The 26,570-nt window shown below is 40.0% G+C and overlaps 1 protein-coding gene across 2 annotated transcripts; it reads left to right on the top strand.

The window, feature by feature from the left end:
* The first annotated feature begins 11,486 nt into the window (after positions 1–11,486).
* Positions 11,487–23,834, top strand: LOC106913760 (uncharacterized). Of its 2 annotated transcripts, XM_088015523.1 has the most exons (4): positions 11,487–11,577; positions 12,095–12,123; positions 14,202–15,755; positions 20,301–23,834. In XM_088015523.1, exons 2-4 carry the CDS (start codon positions 12,116–12,118, stop codon positions 21,871–21,873), a joined length of 3,135 nt encoding a protein of 1,044 aa, XP_087871649.1. In that variant the 5' UTR covers positions 11,487–11,577; positions 12,095–12,115; the 3' UTR covers positions 21,874–23,834. The 2 variants fall into 2 exon arrangements, with proteins under 2 accessions (XP_087871649.1, XP_087871648.1); XM_088015522.1 differs by lacking the exons at positions 11,487–11,577; positions 12,095–12,123 and adding an exon at positions 12,614–12,780.
* Positions 23,835–26,570: the final 2,736 nt, after the last annotated feature.

Here is a 26,570-nt window from a genome sequence, read left to right on the forward strand (position 1 = left end):
TAAAATTAAAGTTGTTTCACCCGATTGAGGGGTAGATGGGCCCAGGTGGGGGGAAAGAGGTGTGTGTGTGTGTCTTTGGTGGGTGGAGGGAAGGGGGTTGGGCGTTTGAATGGCAGGCGGTGGTGAGGGGTGCAAAAAACACCTGAACACTTTGATTACTAGTTTTTCCCCAAACCTTATCCTCAAGGCAAACTGACCTGCATGCTTCAGCAAAACCTTGTTAATCAAATGTTAATTAAAATCATGTGTGCTGAATTAGGGAAATGGCTAAAACTTGCAGGGCAGTGTGCCTGGTGCCAGTGCTGAAAAACACTGGATTCGATGTGGCATTTCAATCAATGAATGTTAATTGGCTAGAATTGAATGGTTGTTTGATGGTTGATCCAGCTTCTGTCGTTGACCTGAACCATACATGCAGCCTTTGTGATCATTATTCAACATTAAATTAACATCGTGTGCTATCTGGGTAGTTCTTCCCCAAACCTTGACGTCAATCAAACTGACCTGCGTTTTTTCAGTTCAGCAAAACCCCGTTAATCAGACATCAATTAATATCATGTGTGTTGAATTAGGGAAATGCCTAAAACTTGTAGGGCCTGGAGGACCAGTGCTGAAACACACTGGATTCGACGTTGGCATTTCATTTGATGTCAACCACAAAACAACATTGATTCAATGACACAGTTTCAACATTAGTTAATTGGCTAGAATTGAATGGTTGTTTTATAGTTGATCCACCATCAGTTGTCGACCTCAACCAAACATGCAACCTTTGTGATGATAATTCAACATTGAATTAACATATTTTCCAACAAGCCAACAGCGAAGCAGCTGTGTGTTTGGGACATCCCACTCATGTAAACGGTGGGGGTGGACCCCTCCACTCCTTGTAGTAAGTTGTAGATGTTTTTGTGTCAATATATCACACACACACAGTCAGTGAGAATTGTTATGAACAAGTAAGAAAATGTACAGAAAGGAATCACCACCGACTATCCTCTGCAGTTGTTAATTTAAATGTGATAACCCCCGCTCAGTAATAAAATGCTCTGACCCAGAGCGCTGATGAGGAGGAGAGGAGGGGAAGGGGTGAGGCAAAACAGCTGACATTGATTCAATATTGATCAGATGTTGATCAGACATCAGCATTTCAGTCATTAGATTTCAACCACAAAACAACATTGATTCAATGACACAGTTTCAACATTGGTTACTTGGCTAGAGGTGGATGGTTGTTTGATGGTTGATCCACCGTCATTTGTCGTCTTCAACCAAAAATCAACCATTAATCAGACTTCGGCATTTCAGTGATCAGATTTCAACCACAAAACAACGTTGATTCAATGTCACAGTTTCAATGGTTTGATTGGATGGTTGTTTGATGGTTGATCCACCGTCATTTGTCGACTTCAACCAAAAATCAACGATTCTAACTATTTTTCAACGTTGATTTAACATCATGTGCTATCTGGGATGCTTAGGATTAGTTTGAAGGCCTAGTGGAATTAACTAAAGATAGACTTGGAACATTGACTGGTGTGATGGACAGTGTCCACCGAATAACATATCGGTTACCATGTTGATGAAGTTTAACCCATAGTCAAACATGGACTGCTTATGTAAAAGGTATTTCTGTTACCAGCAGTCAGCTATTTGGCTGGTGACAGAGTACCAGCACACTGTATCCACAGCACTAATTATTTCTGCCTGAATGCTGCCAGAACTTTTGGGGAGTTTTGTTTTTGTTTTTTTGGGGCTCTTCCCTCCCCACACACACACACACACACACACACAATTTTTGGCCCAAACTGTCATATTAGACCAAAGCTAAATTGTTGCTTAGGTAGGCTTTTCTCACCAGAAAACAATTTTAAATCCACAGACAGAATAAAGGTCTATTAGGTCTTCAAGCTACTGGTCTGACACCAGGTCTGCCTCAGCACAGCTGTGACTTCACCATCAGTGTGTGAGTGTGTGCATGAATTGGTGAATGACTAATTGTGGTGTGAAATGCTTTGGATTCCCTGGATTTAATAAAGCACTATCTACAAGTACAGGCCATTTACCATGTACCATAGTTGCTCAGCTATATGCCTCTCTGTTTAATCTTTGTCTTTAGAATGGATGCAGTTTTGTTTATTCTTGGTGCTTTTTAATCATATCTACCAAATGTAGCTCCTTTGATGACGCCATCGTCATAATTTCTGTCGGGTCCCTAAAACAAACAAGCCATTCTAAGGTTTTCATTGCTTTCTGGTCAGGTAGTTTGGCTTAGCATCCTGCTAGTCTGAAGAAATATTTGAGATTGAAGAATAGAGCAACATTATTTTCTAACACAGTTGTCAAGTCAACTTTTCACGATGAGCATCTTTTGGCAGACCGTCAGAAATGTGTATTTTCTTCCATTCTCTTGAGTGTCCATCCACATTATCAGTACTTGCTTCCTTTTTTACCTGGTGAGCTTTTTTTTTTTTTTTTTTTTTTTTTTGTCAGGAAACACTGCCAGGATTTTTTATTTCATTTTGCATTTCAAAAAACAAAACAAAAAATCTGTAAAAGTATTGCAGGAAATGGGGTTATCTCATTTAACGGTGAGCTCCTCTTGTTTTTTCTTAATTTCTATGTGTTCTAGTTTGTTTTTTTTTTTGTTTTTTTAATTCCCACTGAAGCAGACCTGCTCTGTTTTTTTTTTTTTTTCTAAGACCACTAACAGAAAATAGCCTATTCTAGCCTTTTGAGGCCATACAAGATTGAGAGGGACCTCCATTAGAGAGGCTGATAATTACATAGCACTCAAGCTCTTGTACGGCTTGTGGTCTTGGACAGGCACGTATAAAAACCTTAACCCGATTGCATGTTGAAGTAAAAACAGGAAGCCACACATAGAAAAGAAATTTACATTTTCTGTGCTCTTTCTTTTAGTTAACACTTAGAATTGCACATATACAGCTTGACTGTATGCTAAGCAAGGAACTGAGAGGTGAAGCAGGTTAGAATTAAAGTTGATGGGCTGTAATTTTAGCCTGCTCCAGGAGTGGACATGAGTACCATAAATGCTATGACTAAGCTGTTTAAATAGTAATTGCCAGGATCGAGAACACCAATTTTCTCCACATGATTAGTTTTTACATCTATGCACAGAAAATGTCAAAACCAAGACGCCAGGATAAAGCAGACATATCAGCCTCCCCCCCAAAAAATAAAAAATAAAAAAAATGATATTTCTTTCAGTAAAATTACAACATTCTTTTGGCAAAGTTCTGCCTACAGGTTCAGCGAGGTTTTATAAAAATTGCAAAACTTGTAATATAAGCCATAGCACTGAGGCAGCTCCTCTAAAATAATGCTTACAGTGGGAAATCCAAACAGTCCAGAACCAAGATTTCTTCCTTTCTTCAAAGCAAACAAGTCACTCTAAAACACACTTTTGACATCTACACTGCCTTGGGAGCCAGGCCTCTCTAAATCACAACAAGAAACAATATATTGATGATTACTTATTGTCTGGAGCTGCAGTCTGTGACTGCTTACAACAAGTTATTTTTCTTGACAAAAAAAAAAAAAGAAAGAAAAAAACTCTCTGGTGGGAATATGCTGACTGGATATGTGCCTACTTACGCTATTGGCAACCGGGAATAGGATGAGTATCCTTTCATTCCCCAAATAACTTCAGGAAAAGGAACTCATTAATGAGAGAAATAGATAAAGAGTGCACATTTCTTCCCACCCATCAAAACCAGCCGCTTTCTGAAATACATCATGAAACAAGTAGAACCTCGGCTTCAAGCGGAAGGACACGACGGAGTTCATGACGCTGCTTTGAGAGATTGCTCCAGTCAGTCGATCCAGCAGCTATCAAGTTGAAGGGCCTGTTTGTGAGTTGAGGGTTTGGATCCTCAGAAAAAAAAATAAAAATAAAAAAAAATCAAATAGTTCTAACTAGAAGGGAGACTCTGAGACAGCAGACACCATGAGACGTTTCTATGTTTGTCTACGTGTACATTTTTAAAGATTTAAAAAGTTCAACTCCAAAACTAAATGGCGCATGTCTAATTGTCTGCTTGACACAAGAACGTGTTTCATTGGCCTTGACCTCATGCAGTATAAATAAATCCTGAAATGAGTAACCTCTCGCAGAAAAAATTTTTTTTTAAAAAGTTTCAATCTCATCTTTTGTGACATTGTAGACAACAGTGTTTATTGAAAAATAGCAATTTAGAAAAAAAAAAATCATATGCATGTCCTCCTCTGGCTGAGATTGTCAGCAGTCTTAATGTATTATTTATCTTATGATAAGTACTAGAACGTGACATCAATTCCCTTATGATCATAATTTCTAGGGTTTCACATGGTTGCAATAGCGGCTTTGTCTTAGTTGGGTTAAGGCAATAAAGTTAATAGAAATTAAAAATACAATTTGTGAACCTTTTTCCACAGGCAATTCACTGCATGAACAACTCCATTTTAGTGCCTGAAAACTTCTCAATTTCTAAAATGATAATAAAAGAAATATTTCCTTTTAATGCAGAAATTATTGCAAATTAGCCTACCAGAGCTCTTTATTATATACAAAGGGACAAACAAAGGCAAATTTACCTAGTGCATGTTTTTCCAATCAAAGCACATCCCTAAGTCATTTTGAATGTGGTTTGGGTAGCTTCTGACGCTTTAAGCTCATTCATTTGTTTACATGGCGTGAGGCCATTAGATAGGTGAAATAATTAGCTAATTTCCATTCATCTGTATGATAATGGGGCTCATTTGTTGGGATCAGCATCGGAACACTGGAACTAAGGGGAACATGTCTCAATCTAAACAAAGGAGCCCTGGAAACTAAAGGATTTAACACGTAGAGGCTCAACAAAGTAAAAGTGGAAGACCGCAAACTTTTTCTTTGTTCGTAATAACATCAACTTTAATTAACCACGTTTGTTGTTGTGTCTTAGAAAACGGGAGATGTGTGTTTTTTTTAACTCCATTCCTTCATCTCTCCGCGATCGGCTGCAAAAAAAAAAAAAAAATAAGTAACTCAAACGGGAAGTTTACAGTTTTCTGAGGCACACTTTCGGAATTTATTTCCGAACAAATGTCGCTTCTCTTCTTCCGTTTGCTGTGGCAGATGGCTCCAAACGTGGAAAAATACCCACGAGCTTTGACTGCTGATGAGGAATCGAAGCGAGTCAAGGCGCCCGAGTAAGAGCTGCACGGGATTCAGAAAGACTTGCTTGTAAACAAACACAGTGACATAGCCGCTCGGTTGATCCAAAACTGACCCAGGATCCACGGGTAAACAAAGACTCGCATTGTTTTCTCTGCGGCTTGATCTTTTCCCTTCAGCTACAAGGAAGACAGTTTATGAGCAAGTTTTGTTTGAGCTCTGGGATAAACCTTTTTGCCAAAATGTGCCTTGCGGGGAGCTGTAGTTAACTTGTATGCTTTTGAATGAAAATGAATAAACTTTTACAGTTCAGTTAAATAAGCAGTTTCTCGTTTTAGACAGATCCGTGCTGGCTGTTCACGAACTGGCATGTTTGAGTCTTGAATCGTCGTACACAATAAACATCGATTTTATTACCGACACGAAAGGCAGTTTTCCTCAGTAAGCTTCAAATAAATGTAAAAAATAAAAATAAAAAATAGTACTTAGAGCTGCCACTAGTATCCTATGTCTCACAAAAGCACCTGCCAGCGTAAAAATAAAATAAAATAAAATAAAATCCACAATAAATCTGAAATTCCCAGTAAGGGACAAGAAATTCTCCCCAGGCTGGGAAAAGCTGAATGTGGGCATTGAACGGCGCTGAGGTCAAGTGGTAAATGTTTGTGACTCTGGGTCTGTATGTGTGTGAAATAGTGACAGAGAGAAGGAACAGCAGACACACTGACAGAGTAAAGGTTCTCCCCATGCTACAATAGCTCTGTCAGTATGCGCTCTTCAACTTCCCACACACACACACACGCACACACACACACACATCCCTCTCCCTCCCTCGTCTTTCTTGGCCTGACACTGTTACCTCACTTTAGGAAGCTAAATTAAAGAAAGTGCAGATAAGGTTGGCTACAGTTGTGGCTGTTTGTGTTGAGCTTTTTTCTATTTGACCCCCTCCCGCAAAACCGTTCATAGGCTTTGCACTTTTACACATTTAGAGGCAAATACACTGCAAACTTCAGCGTATTTTATGAGGATTTTATGTGATGGACAAACACAAAATAATCTATTATTTTGAAGTGGAAGAAAAATGATGTATGGCTTTTTTTTTTCTATACAAAGAACAGCCTGAAAATGTAGAGTGGCGTGTTGTTGTTTTCAGTCGCAGAGAGGCAATTTTTATTTTATTTTTATTTTTTTTTTTGTAGGAGAACCATTTGCAGAAATAACAACTGTGCGTCTTAAAGGTTTTGCCCATTCGTCTTTGCAACGTAGCTCAAGCCTAATTAGATGCAATGGAATCTAGAGATTCTTCATTCATTTTAGATCTGGACTTTAACTGGAACATTTTAACTTGTTCATTTTATTAATGTGCTTTGATGTAACTCATTGCACTGTAACTCTGGCTCCGTGATAATGGTTGTTGTCTCGTAGGAAGAAGAACCACCAATCTAGTCTCCGACAAAAGTGAGAGGATTTTATCCAGGGTTGCCACAGCGACTATCCTAATCCTTTTCGACCAGTTTCTCTGATTTTTATGTTTTGTTTCTTTCAAAGAAAAGCATCCTGATAACATTTTGGTTTCATCTCCCTTACGTGATTTAGAAAACTGTAAAATTTCTTTCAACAACAGCTTGAAAGATTTATACGTCGTACATCGAATGGTTGCCCCGTCGCCTGAGTCCTGCAGCTCTACCAAATCTTGGTCTGCATGGTGCTGTTTGTTTCCCCATGTCCTGTTTCTAAAATCATTATGAATTTTATTTAGGGGTGTCAGACTTCCATGAGTTTACTAGAAAGGAGTGCAACCTTTTTCACATTTTTACTTGCAAATAAAATAAGCACAACTTTGTGCCGTTTTACCTACAATCCTCGAATGAATGAAACGTTTTGGTTTTAACACAGCAAACTGGGACCGATTCAGTGGGTAGGGATGGTCGATGGGTCCTCTCACCCCCTCTCTGCACGTTACCAGGTTGCAGAGGCATTAACCAGAACTTTAATGTGATAGCAATCCACATATGAAGCATACTTTGCAAGAAATTAATTTCTACTCTCCATCTGTACATTTGCTCTCATCCTTAATTTGGTTTAGAGGAATAATTTCATTGGTCACCATCTGGATGTTTGGGGTAAAAAGCAATTGAGATGTGCTAACTTAATGATAATGTCATATGTAATTTGCTTGACTGACAAGAAAAAAAAAAAAAGCTTGACAACTAAACACACTTTTACAGAAGAAAAAAAAATGCAGATGTTATAATAAACATTTAAAAACGATGTTTGAAAATTTCCAATTAACATAAACAACTTCATTTTGGTGGAGAGGGGAGCAACGCAACAACAGATGGACCATGTAATATTAGTTTTAGGGGGATAATAGAGAAGTGCTAACAAGTGCTCCACTGCAACCACTTTAGAAGTCATCACAGTCGGTGCCTCCACCAATGGATCCCTTTAGCTGAACACTAGCGTTTAGCAGTGCGCTCTGCCAACCATGCAAACAGGAAAACATCCCCTGTTGTCCAACTCTTTCAGAACTGGCGGTGGAAGATTTTGGAGGCAAGTGGGAACGTGGGACCGAAAGAGTGGAAGAGGCACGGCGCAGCTGCACATGTCTTTGCCATGTATCATGCAAGCCACCCAATTAGAGCCTTCAGTCAGCCAATGGGCAGCACTGGAGCCGAGGTGACGCCAACTCAGTCTGGGAAACATGGTTTCAGAAATCAAAGGCTGGCCGACAAACGAGTCTGCATATCTACAAGTAATGCAAAGATGTGGCTTTGGATTAAACAACTAATTACAAGGTAAAGGATGATGTGAAATGGGGGGGGAAACGCTATTTTGAGTGAAATGGTTCAAAGTTATAAGTATTTCTTCCACTTTTATAGATTTTTGCAGCTGTTTTCTATCACATTATGGACGAATGGGTTTAATACATATCCATATTTGAGTTTATTATTGTTCCTTATGGTGAAACTACCTTCTGATTCAGCAGTCAGGTGAACAATCTAGTCGTTTTTGTTGACTTCTAGACAAACTAGATCTGTTAAATCCACAATACTTAGAAAATCTAGACTGGTGAATCTGGAATGAAACAGGCCGCTGAAATCACAGTTTGTGATCAGTAATACTTTGATTTCCCCAAACTAAAAAAAAAAAAAAATCTAATACTTTACATGGGTTCTGAACCAAACAACTCAGGATGATTGACCATTTTTTGTTTGTTTTCACTAAAGTAAAATGATCTAAAGCCCATAAAAACAGGGAAATTGACTGTTTTGTTTGTTTTGAAAAGATTGTGTGTTTTAGCTTTTACGAAATGAAAATCTAAAATGATGGACAGCTGGAAAACAAGCTAAATTATTATTTAAAAAAAAAAAGATGTTTTGTTTTTTCCAGAAATGTAGCCTTTTATGTAATGGAGTACATCTTGAATTTCTAGGAATTCAAAAATTTTTCAAACTCATTTTCGTTTTTCATTCTTTCCAACAGGAAGGGTGCCTAGAAATGTGGCACTGGTGACTTAAAAGTAACACATTTCTTTTAATGTGGGATTTATTCTACCCTGAACAAATGTACTTTCAGAGTCGGATAACGAGCCACAAATCCGATTTCTGATTTTGGTTTAATAAACAAAAAGCTAGTCTATTTTTGTTTTTTTTGTTTGTTTATTTTTTTTTTCCATTTCAAACGTAAAAACAAACTGCCTGAAAATACAGGCCCAATAAAACCCAACACAGGCAATCTATCCAGCTATTATCCACCAGTGAGGCCTGCAATGCAGCCTTCATTGTGTGGTGGAACCTCTCACAAAGGCCATTGGCATGTGGATGGTAGACAGCAGTTGGAGTTTAACCCCAAGGCTCTCTGCCACTGCAGTCCACAACTTTCAAGTGAACGGGGACCTCTGTCAGAGGTCATGTCCAACGGCACACCAAACCGAGACACCCAGAAGGAGATAAATGCCCAAGCCACATCAACCGAATTGGTTAATGACAGCGGAACTGCCTCCGGCCACTGAGTTCTGTCCACCATCGTCAGGAAATAGGTAAAACCTCTGGAAGATTGAAGCGGGCCCTCTAAGTCCACATGCACATGTTCAAACTTCTGTTGTGGAACACGAAAGTGCTCCAGCGGAGCCTTAGTGAGCCGTTGCACCTTGGCACGCTGACAAGCCAAACAGGAAGCCGCCCATGTCTGTACATCTTTATGGAGTCCAGGCAACACAAACTTTGCCCCTCCCAGTATAGCTTTATCGCCTGAGTGTGAAAGGGAATGAACTGCATCATTGAGGGAGGGCATGGCAAAGCAAAGCAGAAACTGCTTCAACCTTTGCAGGTAGGGGAATCGCCACCTTGAGAAGACATTCTGTGTCCCAGGAACTCAACAGCTGTCCAAACTGTAGTAACGATTGTTTGTCAAACCAAACATTCAATAAAAGTTCCATCAAGCCTCCACTAAGGGACTGAATCAAGTTTCTGTACGCACGCAAAAGAAGGTTCAATGTCCAAACTTCCAAACTTGTTGATTGTTCTGGATGATTTATTTTTCAATTTCAGCCAGCAATTACAGAGTTCAAACTTTCCTTTGTTCTCATGCTACCTCTCTTGTGTTGGTAAAAACCATAAGCCCCAAACCCAAATGCCTGCTGGTCCTTTACCAGGCTCCTACACTTACAGAAAATGGACTGACCCACATGACTTTCTGTCTTACTTAGAAAAAAATAAGAAAAATAATTCTACAAAAAATAAATAAAATCAACAATTATTAACCTGCAATAAACTCTGTAAATGATACAAAAAATATTAATTTAAGAATAAACTAACAAAATGCAAATGGATAAAAGAAATAAAAAATAAATAGATTTATTCTTTATTTCTATAGCTCCAACATAAACTGGCATTTACTAGCTGGGTTCATGATCAGGCCATGTTCACTGAGTCTAACAAACAGCTGATGAAGGCCCACCATGCGTTCTTTTGCAGAGGGACTAGCCACCAATATGTCATCCAGATAGACGAACAAAAACGGCATGCCCTGCAGGACCAAATCCATAAGTCGCTGGAAAGTCTGTGCTGTGTCTTTAAGACCGAAGGGCATCCGTAAAAACTCATAATGACCAAAAGGCTTGACAACTGCGGTTTTGGGTACATCCAAGGGATGCACTGGAACCTGATGGTAACCTCACACCAAGTCCACCTTAGAGAAAACAGTTGCTCCAGCCAGGCAGGCAGAAAAATTCTGAATATGAGGATTTGGGTACCTGTCATTACCCCTGAAAACAGGGGCATATTTGTTACATATGAGGGTGAGGTGCATGTGTGAAATGGAAAGGCAGAGCAACAACATCAGCACTTTAAAACAACGTTGCTGGCATTCACACATGAAACGCCATTTTGAAATGTATCCACTCTGTTACCTGGATTCAAAAACTATTGTTTCTGGTTTTCCAAAACACCGGGTGCATGTACACAAACAGCCTAAGTGACAAAAACATTGGTAACACTTTATTTGAAGGGGGGTGAATAAGACTGTCATGACACTGTCATAAACATGACATAACACCTGTCATGAACATGAATAAGCCTTCATGAATATTTATGACTGTTGTCATAAAGTGTCATTCGGTAAATTATGACACTTTTAATACAAAGTTGACATTATTCAAAATGTCTTTGTTATGACAACTTGACATTAACCAAGAAATCATTACTGTTCAAACTTTACCTTTAATAACATAAAGTTACCTAATTTTTAAAGTGAAATCAGTAATTATTTTATAACAAATTTATATCAGTAATGTCTGGTCTGTCTTTAATAGATAACAACAATAAAATCTGTTTCAAATTGCATTTTAAGCTGTTACCTGCATCCACTCATAAATAAACAAACGTTATTGTACATTAGATCAACCTCAGAAAAATGAGACAAAATGTTTTGTCTTCAGCATCAAAGAAATATATTTTTATTTTAAGATGAAAGTAAAGCTAAAAAAACCAATATCATCCACAGCAACTTGATTTTTCTCATATTTTAGTTCATCTTCAGGTAGTTACCTGAATGTGAACTAAAATATGAGAAAACATTTCTCATATTTTCTCTAACTTCTAAATGCGCTTGTTGAAGTGACTGATATGCACATTAGATTCAGCTTTGAAAGTCTTATGAACCTCAACATATAGAAATTAAACCAGTGAACAAACTGATTTACATCAGTTGCTGTGACTCATATCAGTAAAAAAAACAATGCAAACAGAATAGGGCGGATTTATGAGCACTTCTGTGAAACCACATGACCCGTTTTGGTCACATGACTCAGAAACCCAGCAGCATAAACTGGTTGCAGTTCATTTCATGGTTTATAGGTGGGACCGTTTTCTTCCTGCTCAGATCTGCAGAACTTTTCAACTCGACAACAGAAGGTAGGATCAGTTTTATTATCTATTGTTTGAGATTCAAAAAGCTGGAAAATGCCCTTTGTTAATATATTTTAGGTAATAAAAATAAAATTGTATAATAACTAACCATCACAATAAAATATCTCCTTACATTTGTATTATTTACTATATATTTATTATATCCTCATTTGTTAATCACATGTAATAGTAACATTACACTCACTGTTGCTGTTAAAATAAGGTTTCATAAGTGTTGCGTTAAGGCATGGCTTAAGGAAGTGCACACAGATTTATTTGCTTTCTGAAGTTGTCAGTTAAATCTAAACAGGATTTTCCTGTTTTAAGCCTCAGCTTTATACGACAACAATGTCGGTTAAACGGCACAGTGCAAACATGATCAGATTTAAAAATCTCCTACACAAAAGCATTAGTTACTGAAAATAAACAAAGTGCCATTCAATAGTTTTTAATCAGGAGGATTTAAAGTTGTATTCAGGTTTTTTAGTACATTTCATTTGATTTATTTGTCTGATCTTTGCAGATTCCTGTTTAGGGGACTACCATGGCACAGTGAGTATATCTGGACAAAAAACCCAAATTATTAAAGGAAGTGATCCTAAAGTTAGAGGAAGTTCTGTGATTATGTTTGTTAAAAGTACTTACAGTGACATACAATTATGGGACATTTCCAACATTACATAACCCTGAAGCTTTTTGCTGCATGTCTGTAGCTATATAGCAGAAACCACCTGCATATTCTCGCATATACCAGACAATAGGAAGAAACAAACATTCAGTTTGTTCACTGATTTAATTTCTATATGTTGAGGTCCAGAAGACTTTCAAAGCTGAATCTACTGTACATATCAGTCACTTCAACCAGTGGATTTAGAAGTTAGACACAAATTAGATTTCAGTGCAAATCTGTAACAATGTTGATTTTAGAAGTTTTAGAAAAGAAAAAAAGAAGTTTCCATCCAGATAGAGGTTATTATCCTCAATTTTGTTTGTTGATAATTTATTATAGTTGTTCTTTATTCAAGGTAGAATAATTATTCTTTCAAATAATGCAAGGTTTGGTCTGATGCAAGGTTTGGTCTGGACCCTGGATGGTCTGTTTTGGAGGAGTAATACATTTGGCCAGTTTCCTAGAAAGAAGAGCTGCTTCTGTCCAAAGTGGAATGGATGCCTTCTCTTTGGATCAGACCAGGTTTCTCCAGAAACCCAGTATGTTAATTATCAATGTACGCACATGGTTTTCAGGACACCACTCAGACATTGTTTTGGGAAACTGACACCAAACAAACACTAACTTTAGTGACCTCTGATTGGTGTAATTAGGTGTCATTACCCTCCTGAACAACAATCTACCTATATTTACGCTCATCCTTAGTCAGCAGTTTCAGGTACAATTTGAAATTGAAACTGTAGTCAAATGGCTACCATTTGACTACGGTCGCTGGTGTCTCTAGTGCCACATTTCTGACTGTGGAACTTCCTATTAGTAAAGTTGGCTTTCTCAAAGAAAGAACTGAAATTTGAACAAATTATTAAAAAAAAACAAAAACAGGAGGAGTCACAGAATAAATTAGAAAAATAGTTTTTTTTATTATTATTATTATTTTAACCCAAAGATTATAAATGTCAAAAATATAAACTGAGCTCATAAAAGAGGTCAAAGAAACAAAACTGAACTCAGGCAAAAGTGTAACAAACTGGCAGCACAAACAAACATAACTGACCTAACAAAGAAATGACACACAGGGGTTTAATGTACTGGCTGATCAGACCAATTAAAACACAATGGGGTAACTAAACAGAATACAATTAAAAATAACAAATAACAGTACAGTTAAGTTTGGCTAAACTAAAGACAAAAAAAATTAAATCAAAACTATAAAACTTTAAATACTAATATTTACATAAATACAAAACTTAACTAAACAAAGAAACTACAAATTCCCCCTGCCAGCAGGAACTAGTGGTCCAGTCCAATCAGCATTTAATTCTGCTGAGCCCTGGCCCCCATCTTTTGTCTGGCACTCCAAAGCAGGTAAGTACCGCCAGGAAAAAACAAAGGATTAATCTTAAGCACACAAAATTAACTTTAAGTTGATATAAATACATATGTTAACTAAATGTGCATGCTAAAAAATAGAACAAATGTATCCAAATGAACTAATAAATGTTTTTATTGAAAATAATATATGAAAAAATATATTGTGCATAAAAAGAGTTACCGACTTCTTATTTTAGAGTGTGGCCATGGATTTGGCCATCACACTTATAAAGAGCTTAACTTTGAACAATAATTAAGACATACCATGATCTTCTTGGAGAAGTAGGCAATAATGGTAGAGAAATGTTACTCTCTATGAACTGCAAACTCAGACTTGTGCTGTTAATTGCTATAGCAAAGCAAATTTGACTTTTTCCATTTGCTCTCTCTCCGCATTCCACAATTCTATCACTCTGTCTTTCTACTGCACTTGAAATATAAAGATGCACCACATCATTGAGTACATTTAAATATATGTTTATGATTTATATGTGTATTTAGAAGACATACATCTATCCCTCTGTAATATTATTTTAAACTATAAGTCTTATTTTAAAACATGCACTTAACATCTTTTCTGGTTTCACAGGAACAGAAACAATTCATCCAGTTTTGAAGACATCATCTCCAAATGTGATCTGGTTTGTTCAGGACCTCCTGCTGTCTACCAGCTGAAAACAAGGACAGAGACGACTGGATCTCTGACCACAATAACTGTTGGTGAAAAACAAGAGACCAAACCAAATAAAACCATCCTACTAGTTGGTGAAACAGGAACAGGAAAGTCTACTCTGGTTAACGCTCTAGTGAACTACTCTATGGGAGTGAAGTTTGAAGATGAAATCTGGTTTCAGGTTGTAGAGAACAAGGACAGAGGTCAGACATCAGATGTGACCGTCTATCAGATCTTTGGTTTTGAGAATCAAACTGTGTCGTTCTCTCTTACCATCATTGATACTCCTGGATATGAAGACACGCAAGATGTCGATCATAATATTAGGATAAATCAGATATTAATGGAGTTATTCCAATCAGTTCATGGACTCCAGGAAGTTCATGTAGTAGGTCTGGTGATGAAGGATGAAGAGAATCCAGTCAGTGATCGACTGAAGTACATCTATAATTTTATTAAGTCTCAGTTTGGAAAAGATGTGGAGAAAAACATTGTAGCTCTCATGACAAACTCACAGGGAAATCCACCTAAAAAAGTTCATCAAGCTCTTGAAGCTGCAAACATTAAATGTGCCAAAAATGAGAAGAAACAACCAATTCACTTCCAGTTTGATAACCGCCAGGATGAAGAACGAACAGAAGATACAGAAATACCTATAGAAAATGCTTGGAGAGTAACAGAAAGAGGATTGAAACGGTTCACAGTCTTTCTAGAAACCTCTCCACCTCTCCAGCAGAAGGTCATGATGGAAGTTCAGAAAGAACGGATCAGACTGACGGCCTGCATCCAGAACCTGCAAGACAGACTCAGGTTCACTGAGTTAAAACTCAGAGATGTGGAACGAACTCAACAAGCTCTTTGTTTTAACAAACAGAAGATGAAAAGGTCTAAAAAATTTAATGTACTTATTCCTGAAACCTGCAAAGAGATGCAGCCTCTTAAAGATGAGACATGTGGTTCAGACACAGCTATCATCTGTCTGGAATGTAAGGAGAACTGTCACTATCCTGGATGCACAAAGGCTTTAAATGCTCAACAGTGTGAAGTGATGATAGATGCAAAATGTACTTCATGTACCAAAAAGTGTCCTGCATCACAACATGTGAAAAAGAATTGGCAATTTGTGATCAGAACCCACATGGTTGAGAGGAATAAAGAAACATTAAAACAACAACATAAACAGGAAGAAGCAGGAGAGAAGAAGGTGAAGCTTTCAGAAAGCCTTGAAAAGGAGAAAACAAAACTGAGGGCAGAGAAGAGACAATTAGTAAATCAAGCATATACAAATTTGATCAAACTTTCTGTGTTAGTTAAGAATGATGATTCAATTGATGATTCAGTTTCCACTACTGTCCTCCTGGACTTTTTTATGAAGAAGATGAAAGGACAAGGAGATGAACAAAAATTACAGGAATTGGAGGAAATGTACAGCCAGATGGATCAAGGGACTAGAACATCACTACAACTCAGGTACAGTTACTTCATGTTATGTTTAACTGTTCAACATTTCTAGATTTTATGACTGTGGCTCTGCGAGTAGTCGTCTTGTGATCAGAAGGTCTTACGGTTGATTCAAGCTTCCTCCTGCCACATGTCTATGTGTTCTTGGGGAAGGCACTTAACCCCAAATTGCCTTCCGATCTGCATATTGGTGTGTACATGTGTGTGCGCTCGTGAGTTCAAATGGGGGAATGTGACCATCCATCCATCCATCCATCCATCCATTTCCTCCGCTTTATCCGGGGTCGAGTTGCAGGGGCAGCAGCTTCAGAAAGGAGGCCCAGACTTCCCTCTCCCCAGCCACTTCTTCCAGCTCCTCTGGGGGAATCCCAAGGCATTCCCAGGCCAGCTGAGAAACAGCTGGCCTGGGCGTTCCTGGGACTTCCTCAAGCCTCCTCCCGGTGGGACATGAACTCCTCATCAGGGATGCATCCTGACCAGATGCCCGGGCCACCTCAACTGGCTCCTCTCGATGTGAAGGAGCAGTGGCACTACTCTGAGTCCCTCCTGGATGACTGAGCTTTTCACCCTAGCTCTAAGGGAGAAACCAGACACTCTGTGGAGAAAACCTATTTAGGCTGCTTGTATCCGACCGAAATGAGCTTTGGGTTGGTCATGACCCAAAGCTCATGTCCATAGATGAGGGTGGGAACGTAGATCGACCAGTAAATCGAGAGCTTTGCTTTTTGACTTAGCTCTCTCTTCACCATGATGGACCAGTACAGTACCTGTTTCACGTCAGATGCTGCACTAATCGGCCTGTCGATCTCTCGCTCCCTTCTTCCCTCGTTCGTGAACAAGATCCCCAGATATTTAAACTCCTCCACTTGAGGCAGGACACCCCTCCCACACCCTTTTCCGACTCAAGACCATAGCCTCTGATTTGGAGGGACTGATCCTCATCCTGGCCGCTCCACACCCAGCTGTGAACTGCTCAAGTGAGAGCTGCAGATCACAACCTGATGACACCAATAGGAACACATCATTCGCAAAAAGCATAGATGCGATCCTAAGGCCACCTAAAAGGATCCCCTCAACACCTCGGCTGCACTTAGAAATTCTGTCCATAAAAGTAATGAACAGAATCAGTGACAAAGGGCAGGCTTGGCGGAGTCCAACTCTCACCGGAAACGAGCCTGACTTACTGTCAGCAATGCCAACAAGACTCTGACACTGGTCAAACGGGGACCTGACAGCCCGTATCAAAGGGCCCGGTACCCCATACTCCTGGAGAACCCCCACAGGGCTCCCCGAGGGACACGGTCGAATGACTTCTCAAAGTCCACAAAACACATGTAGACCAGTTGGGAGAACTCCCAGAACCCTCCAGGACCCTGCTGAGGGTGTAGAGCTGGTCCAGTTTTCCACGCCCAGGATGAAAACGACACTTCTCTTCCTGAATGCGAGGTTTCACTATCTGATGGACCCTCCTCTCCAGGACCCCTGGATAGACCTTGCCAGGGAGGCTTAAGTGTGTGACCCCCTGCAATTGGAGCACACCCTTCGGTCCCCCTTTTTGAACAGGGGAACCACCATCCAAGTCCAGGGGAACTGACCCCGATGTCCATGCAATGTTGCAGAGTCGGATCAGCCAACTCAACCCTACAACATCCAGAGCCTTAAGGAACTCTGGGTGGATCTCATCCATACCTGAAGCCCTGCCACCGAGGAGCTTTTCAACCACCTCGGTGAACCTTGTCCCAAGAGATTGGAGAGCCCAACCCAGAGTCCTCAGACTCAGCTTCTTCAATAGAAAGCATGTTGGTGGGATCGAGGAGGTCTTCGAAGTATTCTGCCCACTGGCCCACAACATCCCGAGTCAAGGTCAGCAGCACACCATCCCCACTATAAAGAGTGTTGGTGCTGCACTGCTTCCCCCTTCAGAGATGCCGGATGGCGTCTCAGGAGGGCATGGCTTCAAGGCACAGGTCCCTTGAAGCCGTGCACGGAAGTCTTTCTCCATGGCCTCTCCAAACTCCTCCCATGCCTGAGTTTTTGCCTCAGCAACCACCTGAGCCGGTTCGACTGCCGGTACCCATCAGCTGCTTCTGGAGTCCCACATGTTAAAAAGGCCCAATAGGACTCCTTCTTCAGCTTGACAGATGCTGAGGCATCCCTCACCTTCCATGGGTTGGACACCTCCCAACCCATTGGTGGAAGGTGTCCACCAATGGGTTCGAGGGTTGCTGCCATGACAGGCACTGACAACCTTGCGGCCACAGCTTCAATAAGCCGCCTCGGCAACAGAGCCACGGAACATGGTCCACTCTGACTCAATGTCCCCAGAACATGTTCGAAGTTCTGCCGGAGATGGGAGTTAAAGCTCCGCCTCACAGGGGACTCCACCAGACATTCCCAGCAGACCCTGACCACACGTTTAGGCCTGCCAGGTCTGACCAGCATCCTCCCCCACCACCAGAGCCAACACACCACCAGGTAGTGGTCAGTGGACAGCTCTGCACCTCTCTTCACCAGAGTGTCCAAGACATACAGTCGCTGATCTGATGAAACTATGACGAAGTCGATCATCCAACTGCGGTCTAGGGTGTCCTGGTGCCAAGTGCACATATGGACACCCTTATGCCTGAACATTGTGTTCAACATGGACAATCCGTGACGAGCACATAAGTCCAACATCAGAACACCACTCGGGGGGCCGTTCCTTCCAACCATGCCCCTCCAGGTCTCACTGTCATTGCCCATCTAAGCATTGAAGTCCCCCGGCAGAACAAGGGAGTCCCCAGGAGGGGTACTCTCCAGTACCACCTCTAAGGACTCCAAGAAGAGTGGGTAATCTGAACCGCTGTTCAGCCCATAAGCACAAACAGTCAGGACCCATCCCCCAACCTGTAGGTGGAGGGAGGCTACCCTCTCGTTCACTGGGGTAAACCCCAACGTACAGGCGCAGAGATGGGGGACAACAAGTATGCCCACTCCTGCCCGGCACCTCTCACCGTGAGCAACTCCAGAGTGCAAGTATGTACAGAGCCCTTCTCAAGGAGACTGGTTCCAGAACTAGAGCCATGCATCAAGGTGAGACCAACTATTTCTATCCGGAACTTCTCAACCTCCCACACTAGCTCAGGCTTCTTCCCCACCAGAGAGGTGACATTCCACAGCTTCTGCAACCGAGAATCAGACTGCCAGGGCCCCCTCCGTCGGCTGCCACCTATCACACACTGCACCCGACCCCTTTGGCCCTTCTCACAGATGGTGAGCCCATGGGAGAGGGGACCCATGTCTGCTCTTCAGGCTGAGCCCGGCTGGGCTCCATAGGTAAAAGCCCTGCCACCAGGGGCTCGCCATCATGCCCCACCTACAGGTTATGGTAAATGGACTGAACTTGTATAGCACTTTTCCAGTCATTTTGACCAGTCAAAGTGCTTTACACTAGAGTCACATTCACCCATTCGCACTCAGAAATGCACATACATTTATACACTGATATGCAGATCTGTAGGCAATTTGGGGTAAGTGCCTTCCCCAGAGGCACATCGACGTGGCAGGAGGAAGCTGGAATTGAGTCTACAAACTTCCAATTTCAAGGCAACTCTCTGCTTAATAACACACTGACTGCTATTTGTGACACCTCATTTCTTTGTCATTATTTATTTAAGCGCAAAGGTGGGGAGTAACTAGTTACCTTTACTCAGATACATTTTCTTAAGTAACTCTGGTTGGTAGTATTTTGCAATGCAGGGGTAAGCCCTGCTTTGCAAAAGGGAATTTATTGAGCATGAATAGTATGCTGAATCTAGCATCTCCACACTGAATTTTTGGCAGGGGTCCACTGAGAAAATCTTTTTATTGAGATCTCAAACTTTGTTCAACAAGTGAATACAATCTTCTTACTGTATTTCTGATTGCTGCTTCACAACAACCAGGCTACCTGTGTGCAAGATGAGGTTTTTCACTGTTGGATGCTCTCTCGTAATTGTCAATATTTTTACTGAGACATCGTTCACCATATCACTGGTAAAGCAAAGTTCAAAGGAATTTTATTGTTGAGGAAATCTTCAGTCCTATTTACTATCTCATCCCCAACTATCAAGATCAGCAAGGACTAGTCAACATTATTGATTCCCTCTTCCCATTGCAAAAAACCATGAAGTCTAAATTGGGGTATAACTGAAACATAAGTAGGCATAATGATTCTGAATGATTTCACTTATCTTATTTCACTTATCTTGGGGACCCAATATTATTGCTTCCTCAGGCAACAGGCTGTAAAGTAAAGGTGTGCCAAAAATTGGCACACCTTTACTGAATCTCATTACTTTTAAAGTATGTCTGCACCAAAAACAGACACTCTCTATAGCTCATTTAAGACAATCTACATTTTATCCATATAGCACCACATAACACCTTTTTTCACATCACAAAGACATGTACTGTATATGCTGTATTTTTATGTAAAATAATAATTTATCACAAAATCATTACAATAATAAAATAAGTTCTAATGCATTTTGTTTGAATTTTTAATAAATCACTGTTTGTTCTGTTTTTCTGCAGGATGGGAGTCACCTCATCTAATCAGGAGGCTTTAATCTCAGAAAGTGTTCAGATCCATAAAGGACCTCCTGCTGTCTACCAGGTGATACCAAAGAAACAGATGATAGGAACTATGAGCAGACTGACTGTTGGGGAGGAAGACGAGATTAAGATCAATAAAACCATCTTACTGGTTGGTGAAACAGGAGCAGGAAAATCTACTCTGATCAACGCTCTGTTCAACTATGCTGTGGGAGGAAGGTTTGAGGATGAAATCTGGTTTCAGATTGTTGAAGAGGAGAAGAAAAGTAATCAAGCCCAAAGTCAGACATCAGATGTGATCGTCTACCAGATCTTTGGTTTTGAAGGTCAAACTCTGCCGTTCTCTTTGACTATCATTGATACTCCTGGATATGGAAGCACCAGAGGTTTTGAAGAAGACAATTCTGTCAGTCAAAGATTGTTTGACTTGTTTCGATCAGAGGATGGAGTTCATCAGATCAATGCAGTAGGTCTGGTGATGAAAGCCAGTGAGAACCGACTGAGTGACCGATTAAGGTACATCTTTGACTCAGTGACGTCTCTGTTTGGAAATGACCTGGAGAGAAACATTGTAGCTCTGATCACTCACTCTGATGGAAAGCCACCTGAAAATGTTCTTCAGGCTCTGAAAGCTGCAGATATTAAATGTTCTAAAGATGAGATGAATCAGCCTGTTCACTTCATGTTTAATAACCAACAGCAGACACATAGATGCTTAACAGATATATATAAAGATGGTTCAAAATACTCCTGGGATTTTACAAATGAAGAAATGGGCCGTTTGAGAGACTTCCTGAAATACACCAAACCTCAACAACTGAAAACAACAGTGGAGGTTCTGAATGAACGGATTAGACTGACGGCCTGCATCCAGAACCTGAAGGATAGAATTGAGTTAAATGAACAGAAACAGAATGAAATCAAACAGATTGAAGAAGCCTATAATAAACATAAAGCTGAGATGAAGAAGAACAAGAACTTCACTATAGAAGTTGATGAGCCCTACAAGAAAAAAGAAACAATCACAGGAGGGAAGTGGGGGTTAGTGTTTCTAGAAGGAGCCGTCACCTGTAATACCTGTGAAGAGACTTGTCACTATCCTGGATGCACAATGGCCCGGAAACCAGCACACTGTAATGTCATGAAGTGGGGTTGCTGCACAGTTTGTACCAACAAGTGTCCTGCATCAGTTCATGTAAAAGAAAACTGGAAATATGTGACAAAGACCAAAAAAGTTCAGAAAACCCTGAATGACGTGAAGGCAAAATATGAAAAAAATAAAGCAGAATGTGAGAAAAAGTCAACTCTTTTGGAAAACCTCGAAAAGGAAACCAGCAAACTTACAAGAGAGTGGTTGTCTCTGCTTGATGAGGCCTACAGTTGTGTTATCAGACTGGAAGATATTGCCCTCAACATTAATTCAGCGTCCACTTTTGTTCATCTGAACTTTTTGATTGAGAAAATGAAGGAAAAAGGAGAACAAAAGAAAGTCGTAGTGCTAGAGAAGCTCAAGAATAGGATGAATGAGGGCTTAAAACCTCAGAAAAAATAGGCATCCTGACTAGATGCCTGAGTCACCTCAACTAGCTCCCCTCCATGTGAAGGAGCAGTTGCTCTACTCAGAGTTCCTCCTGGAGCTTCTCACCCCATCTCAAATGGAGAGCCCAGATACCCTGCACAGGAAACTCATTTCAACCGCTTCTATCCATGATCTTGTTTTTTCAGCCACTTGACCATAGATGAGGATAGGAACATAGATTGACCACTGCAGACATGGGACCAATCCGCAGGTTGGTCTCCTACTCCATTTTTCCCTCGTTCATGAACAAGACCCCTACAACATGGAAAAGGCTCTGTGCCTTTTTCTGTCTCAAGACACCTGTGAAGGTACTGATTCCCATCCCAGCTTCTTCACACTCTGCTCTAGCAAATGCTGCAGATCACAATCCAATGACCCCAGCAGTTCAACATCACTGGCAAAAAGTAGAGACATAATCTTAGGGTCACCAAAATGGATCCCCTCAAAAACCTTGGCTGCACCTAGATGTTTTGTCCATAAGGATGATGAACAGAATTAATCAAAAAAGGTAAAATTGCTAGAGTTCCCGCTGTCACCAGATTTGACGTACTGCCGGCAATGTGGACCAAACTCTGACAACAGTCATAAAAGGACCTAACGGCTCATAGCAAGGGACCTGATACCTCATATTCCCAAGTTACAACCCACAGGATTCCCCAAGCACCAGTCAGCTGCCTTTTCCAAGTTCACAAAACAGATTCAAATTGGTTGGGAGAACTCCCATTCACCCCATAATGAGCCTGCTGAGGGTTTAGAACTGGTGCAATGTGCCAGTCTGTTGAACTAAGTCTCACGGGAGGAGATTGTCACAGCAGACACAGATCCTACCCTCTTTACACCCACTTTGATCATTTTATTGTTTTAAACTTCTTTATATTGTGTTATGTCAAGATGAGGTGAGATCTCCACTATTCCTAATTTTGAACTGTTCATACAATTATATCTTATATTTTCATTAGTTTGTTATTCTGTGTTATTAGGCGTTTTAACTTTTAAACAGTGTGAGAAGCAGAATTAATCAGATTATTAAGTTGAATATGAATTGCATGTTTTTATGTTGTTTATTTCAAGTTTACAATTAGATAAACAAAGGGAGGATTCTTAATAATGAGTTTGACTGATAGTAATTTTAAGATGATTTTTCAATGCTTTTGAAATGTGATCTTAAATTGAAAATAGTTTAGAAGAAAGGCACTAACATTGTGGAGAAATATACTGCTCAAAAAAATAAAGGGAACATTTCACTTTAATTTTGTGTGTGGCTCCAAATCCAGGCCACCATTGGTTAATACATTTGATTTCCATTGATGATTTTTGTGTGATTTTGTTGTCAGCACATTCAACTTTGTACAGAACAAAGTATTCAATGAGAATATTTCATTCATTCAGATCTAGGATGTGTTATTTGAGTGCTCCCTTTATTTTTTTGAGCAGTGTATATAGACCAAATATGCATCTGACCAAACACATTTATATGTTTGTCTTAAAGGCTGAAGTTATATTCTCAAATTACTGGAGATTATCAGATTTTTTGTTTTATTGAATATTTTCATTAACATTTTGGAGTTTAGTCCAATGATTTTTGATTCTTTGTTAGAATTACTGCTTGAGTACTTTCTTCCTTTTGAGTTTTTGAATGATCAAGAATTAATCAACTACCACAGGAAAACACTGCCACTTATTGGTTACTGGTTGAATTGCCTTGTCGGTGAAAACGTGCTATGTAAATAAAATTACCTTACCTTAAAATGGTAGGAATCCTTCTCTCTGTCTACTACCAGTTATTTCAGTAAATTTCATCTGCCTCAACTTTTAGTGACAGAAAGTCAAATATTATTTGGTGATATTTCTATTATCTAATATTTCTCAGCTGTTTTAATTGAGTTGTGTTTTACCTGCTAAAGCTTTGCAATAAAGAACAAATAAAATGAGAACCGAAGTTGTGGACATTCAGTAGTTTTATTTTAATTGTTTTCGATTCTTTGATAACAGAGATTGGCTGCTTCAATAAACATATTAACTTCTAAAGAAGATGATTTCAACTCCAGTCCTCAAGGTTTGCCACATGTGCCACATTCTGTAATGTGTTTCCCTCTGACCACCTGACGCCCAACATGTTTGAGCACGGCCCTGTTGCTCAGATCAGTTCAGAATAATGTCAACAATCTTGGGCAGATGATCATGTTCCTGCGAAGTCACGTGACCCTGGTTGGTCACATTACATTTTTTCAGTCACCTAGCAGCATGAATTGGTTGCTACAGTTCAGTTCACAGTTTACAGGTAGGTGTCTACCTGGTCAGAGCTTCTGGACACTGAAAACAAGGTAAAACCATTCAAATGAATTGAAAACTGCACTAAGAGTCAGAGGAAGTTTGGACTGCATGAATAAAATTACAATGTGCCATAAAGGGAAAAAGAAAAAAGTCACATAGCTTTTGCTTTCAGTTTTGATTTAGAGAAGTGAACAGTTTTTTTTATTATTCAAAAATGTTCTGCACATCTGATTATGCTTCATGTTTTTTAAACCTAATTTATATTTAGTGCTACATTTCGAATAATGTTTCCACTAATTGATTTTGAGTGAGCTGATGTTCTGTAAATTTTGTTACCATTCATTAAATTTGATTTCTTATTGAACCATTTTTGGTTGGAAACTGATCATGTACATGTCTTATAACTGATTCAGTGTTTCCCAGCCTTGGTCCTCCATGCCCACTGCCCTGCATGTTTTAGGTATTTCCTTGCTTCAGTCCAGCTGATTTCAATCGATGACTGATCAACAGGCGTTTGCTGAACTGCAATCAGTTGAATTAGGCACTTTAAAGCAGAGAAACCTCTTAAACATGCAAGACAGTGTGCCTTGAGGACAAGGGTTGTGAAACACTGTGATAGTTATTGGACCAAACAGGGGCGGATCTACTGGGATGGCAGTTGCCACCCCAAATGAGAGCCTTGCCACCCCTGTTGCCACCCAAGGTGGCGACTATGAATTCAATAAATAGTTATGGGAAATCGGACATGAAGCGCATGAATCTCTTTTTTCCGACAACATTGAGTGCAACACAATGTAACTTGACACCCACTGCTAAGTAGCGGGAAGTGCATGAGAAGGACAGAGTGAGAGGCAGCAGCTTTGATATGGATGGATATAAATTACTGGACTGGACATTACGTGACTTATCATACGCCACACATGCGCCATTGCTGTCCATTGAGTCAACATGGACAGCACCCATAGGTGGTCAGAAAAATACCACAGTCACGCAAAGAATCTGAAAAATGGACACAATATTTAGCGGTTAATTTAACCCTATGAATTGGATAACAAGGGCTTCAAATTTAACAGGTGAGGAAAAGGTTTTAACTTAAAGAAAACATTGAACAAGTGAGCAGTGGCAGTTATGCTAGCCTAACTGGTGCTAGCTTTCTATTGACTTTGATAACATTAGCGTGTGCTGCGCAGTTCAGTGTGTTTTGGTTCCGTTAGCACTAAACAACCCGCCCACCAAGTCATCAGTAGAGCAGCTATTTAAATCAGCTAATCAACCACCGCGGTGTTCAGGCGAAAACTTATTAATCAGGCACGTGCAAAGGGGGGGGCTGGGGGTGCTTGAGCACCTGCCCTTTTTGCTCCTTGCCCCAAAGTGCCCTTTTGGTCAATTTCTTTTGTTGTTGTTGTTTCATAGCAACAAGATGAAACATGATGAGAAGTTAAATATTTCTCAGACCTACAAAGCAATACTACGGAGTCCTCCAGGGCATTTGGGGAATTTTTTTCTTTTGCGTTCCCTCGCAATACTTTTGCGTCGCCTCGCAAAACTTTTGCGTTCCCTCGCAATAATTTACTGATCAGTTCATGCGGCATAATTGAATACTGTAAGCCTTTCTTACGGTGGCCGCCGTATTTTCTGCTTTCATGCAAGGTTATGTAAGGTTTTTCCATGAATGTTAATATCTCGTTATGAAATGTCAGACATTTTATATCTTTTTCTTTAGTATAGAAAGGCACAACAAACCTAAACAAAAACTTTCCGTAAGTAGGAAAGAAATAAAAATGCATCCAAACTATTTGGACTATTTCTGAGTTATTATCTCGGGGTAATCAGTCATCTGACAGTTTTAATTGTGTTTCTATTGTTTTCGTAATCTGAATAGTTTAAATGGCTGCTTTCAGTGCCATTCCATCTCAACCTTAACAGACATAAACATGCAGTAAATAAATCGATTTTTCAATCAGTTTTTTGCACCAAAGCATTAATAATTATAAACACGTTTTATTATTATAAAACACAGCAAACTAATGGTGGTCGAGGGCCGCACTGGGTAAACTCAGTGAATCTCATCTGTCCGTGTGTCAATCAACTCCTAACCTCTTCTTTGTTCTGTCACAATTATCGATTTATTTAATTTTGATTATCATGCTCCAAACTTTGCGAGGACCGACCACCCAGCTCACCCACTTCCTCATACACACAGAGCCAGCAGCCAGTCGCCTTCCCATTCATACTACACGCCCACATCGACACGCCCACATCGACACGCCCACCACCCGGTGTCAAAGCCGCTGCTCCTATCATATCAATAATTACTTATTTAATTCATATGGCTCTTACAGAGCCTCAGTGAAAACTTGTTTATTATTATTACGGTTAGGGTCATATAACCTTAT

Source organism: Poecilia mexicana, unplaced genomic scaffold (assembly GCF_051168715.1).
Source record: "Poecilia mexicana isolate PSO_F unplaced genomic scaffold, ASM5116871v1 scaffold_18, whole genome shotgun sequence".
NCBI classification, from domain to species: Eukaryota; Metazoa; Chordata; class Actinopteri; order Cyprinodontiformes; family Poeciliidae; genus Poecilia; species Poecilia mexicana.